The sequence below is a fragment of the Aplysia californica genome, unplaced genomic scaffold, assembly GCF_000002075.1.
Source record: "Aplysia californica isolate F4 #8 unplaced genomic scaffold, AplCal3.0 scaffold00495, whole genome shotgun sequence".
Classification (NCBI taxonomy): domain Eukaryota; kingdom Metazoa; phylum Mollusca; class Gastropoda; order Aplysiida; family Aplysiidae; genus Aplysia; species Aplysia californica.
Genome location: NW_004797765.1, coordinates 563,520 through 566,947, shown reverse-complemented (window position 1 = coordinate 566,947; position 3,428 = coordinate 563,520). Strand labels below are relative to the sequence as shown.

The 3,428-nt window shown below is 38.7% G+C and overlaps 1 protein-coding gene across 1 annotated transcript in view; it reads left to right on the top strand.

The window, feature by feature from the left end:
• Nucleotides 1-1,420: 1,420 nt before the first annotated feature.
• Nucleotides 1,421-3,428, top strand: part of LOC101848458 (arylsulfatase B) — a gene marked incomplete in the record, with an annotated part of 27,320 nt that continues 25,312 nt past the window's right edge. The window contains 2 exon segments of the mRNA XM_013086719.2: nucleotides 1,421-1,595; nucleotides 2,088-2,715. Coding sequence (XP_012942173.1) covers nucleotides 2,601-2,715 — 115 coding nt within the window.

Below are 3,428 nucleotides of genomic sequence, written 5' to 3'. Positions count from 1 at the left end.
TTATTATTGTTATTATTATTATTATTATTATTATTATTATTATTATTATTATTATTATTATTATTATTATTATTATTATTATACTCCCTAATATGTGTCTCTTATTTGACCTATTTGTGTTGCGAGCGCCGTAAAACTCTTACTAAAACTAAACTAAAACTGCCCACAGGTGTTCATGCTGAAGTCTGTGGAGGTGGGCAAGGTGTTGCTGACCAATGCAGTCATGGAGAGCACTCCTCCGCACCAGGTCTGAACTCTTTCTGTCCAGAGAGTTTGGCTGGCTTTCTCTCTCTCTTTCTCTCTCTCTCTCTCTCTCTCTCTCTCTCTCTCTCTCTCTCTTTCTCTCTCTCGCTACTACCTTTTCTCTTCCCACTTGTAGTATCTCTCTTTATTTTATGTTCTTCTCTCTAATCACTTCCAAAAGAAAATGTATTGTTCCTACCTCACCCACTCTATGTTTGTCTGACTGTCTGTCTGCCTATCGTTCTGTCAATCTGTGTCTGTCTATCTGTCTGCCTGCCTGTTTGTGTGTCTGTTTCTCTTCATCCCTCTCTCTCCACCTCTCTCTCCCTCTCTCTCTCCCTTCCCTTTCTCTCTCTCTCTCTCTCTCTTTCTGTTTCCCACTCACTCACCAACCAAATCTTCCTCTTCTCTTGTAAATAATTACTAATATACACGAATCGTGTTCATGCGAACACATAAGAGAAAAACAAACTTTAACATGGCCTTCGTTAAAAGAATGTAGATCACTGTACCAATGGAGATTGCAGATAAGCGGAGCCCGTTTATCACAAAATGGAAAGTGAGAAGATTGAACACTGATTAACTTGTAGTTGGTATGTGTAAGTATTAATTGTGTTGGTGGGAGAAGATAAAGAGACAGTGACGAGTCCGTATCGCTGTTGTTAGCTTACTGCTGTCGGAGTTAAAAGTCCAGTATCTAACAAAGGTAACGTTCATTGCAAATTGGAAAAAAAAACAACGCACATTTTATTTAGCTTTTGGAAACTTTTGTTCTCGATATCTAGTCAAAACAATGTTTAAAAAATTGAATGTAAAAATTCCAAATAGAGTTTGAAAGGTATGTTCATTTTCTCAACCCCCCCCCAAAAAAATCTAAAAAGTTAGTTTGATCCAGATTCACACATACTAGGTTTTTTTTTCTCCTTCAAACGCGAGTGAGAGATGTACATACACACCACAACCCCATAAGTGGCCAGTGAACGTATCCGGTTATCCAATTATCCTTTCCTCCCTCGTTGTTCTCACATCCAGAGCTCAAAGTTCACGGAAAGCATCAAAGGAGATGTCTACCAGGATTCAAGTGAGTTAAGTGCTCTTTTCTACTTCATATTCTTTGAGGCTGATTGTGAGTTGTTAAGCAAGAGCTAAAATGTAAAAGTGGTGGGTGTTGTGTTGTTTTTTCGGTTACGGTGTTAAGTGGTCCTCTGTCTGTAATAAGGCCACGAGTTGGCGGAGATAATGATGCAGATGGTGATGATGCATTTCCTATAAAACACTGAGAGAGATTGCCAAGCTGCCCATTCATCGCTGGAGTCCCTATCAAGATTTTGCTGATTAGGTTCACCTGCCTTGTGGGTATACGTAGCAACAGCAAAATGTTCACCTTGTGACAGATTAACGAATCTCCAAACGGGCTCTTTAGAAATTTGCTTTGTCTCCAGCAAAGCATATCTAAATCTAGTATTCTGACAGTAGTTATTATTGTAGTGTGTGACTCCGAACAGAGTTGCTAGATTTAACTTCCTTGATGTATACAACAGAAACATTTCACGTTGTGCATGTTCAAGACTCACTCACTTAAAGTCCCGGACTTTGCTTCATAAGTGTGCTCTTTATAACAACTAATCCTATGTTCCTTATCGACGTTCTAGTGCAATAAATGAACGTAATCAATTCTAATACTAAACAGGGTAGTTTGTTTTTAAGCTACTCCGATAAATGTAACATAAATAATTACTAAAGCTGTGATCTCGTTATCCGCTCTTTTTCAACACTTCAAACTGCACCACAGAAGTGCCTACAAAGACCTTTCTACCTTTTTGAAACTTATCCTTTTTATTCAGGATGCAAAACAGAGAAACTCACTTGAACAGCTTCGACACCAAGAAAAGTGGATGCCACTCCGGAAATGTTCGAATGGGAAACTCTACAAGTTGAAATATCAGTTGTAGGAACTATGCTACTGAAATAATAGGCAGTATTTCTGAGCATCGTATTTCCCGTTCCAGAAACAGCTGAAATCAACAGTTATGCTGTGTTTCGGGAGTACATTGTACCGAAAGACAGAATAAACACCAGTACGCCTTAAGAAAAAGGGGATAACGTTAACCTAACGAGACTATCCTAATTCAACGGCTATACAAAAGTAATTGTTAAACAACACCCATCAGTACCTTGATACATGAATAAATTGTCAAGTTTAGTTTAGTTTGAGTGAAGACAAAAAGTTATACACGATAAAGGTACCTGGAATGATAAAGTGAAGGGGAAAAGGCCAGAGAGAAAAGCAGCTAAACAAATGAGTGAAAGAAAAGTAGCAACTTCCATTAACAAGTAAAAACACACCCAAAATAAAGATGGACATCTTCTGGGAATGCCTCCTTGCGTGTGTGACAGTAGTGGTGTTGACGGATCAAGTGTTGGCAGTCAGGAAACCTCCACACATTGTCTTTATTGTGGCCGATGATCTAGGTAAGTAAATTCACGACCCGTGTGAGATCTTAATAAATATGGTGGCTTTTAAGGACAAGCGGGCTAACCCAGATTTCCTGGGATTTCCAGAAATCTTGTCCTACACCAAAAATGGGCATTGCCACACCTACAGGAGAAGTTTGGTTTTATTGGTGTGTATATTTGTCTGGGTATAGTTGTCTATTAAAGAAACTGAAAAAGGGGCAAAAACTTTACCTTCCAATTTCTCAAAACAGCTTTTTTCGGGATAGCCCCCTTGTCCTTAAAAGCGACCATATAGTGAGAAGCACCTCATAGAGTTTGCTCTCGAGCGGGGATTTGACGCGAGGCATCGCAGTGAAATTAGGAACTCGTCAAAATTACGAAATCCATAAAATTGGCATTTTCTGCCGGACTAGCAATTTTTATACAAGTTCTCATTTTTCACTCAGACTGAAAAAAAATGTGAATTCTTAGTTCCCGAGTACTCTCAAGCTAACACTGGCACCAAACTTTGAAGGCCATTAAAATGTTCTTGCTAATTCTCTCTCTGAAACCAGGTACCCCCACCTTCTTCAATCGCAAATGGCTCAATTTCTATAAAACAAGCCTGGTATGTTCTTTTGTCAAAAGAATGAAAGCTTTAAAATGATACCAATAACTCAATATGCCCCAAAAATGACGACTGCTTGATTTCACCTCAATGTCTCATGCTATTTATTACTATTATTATC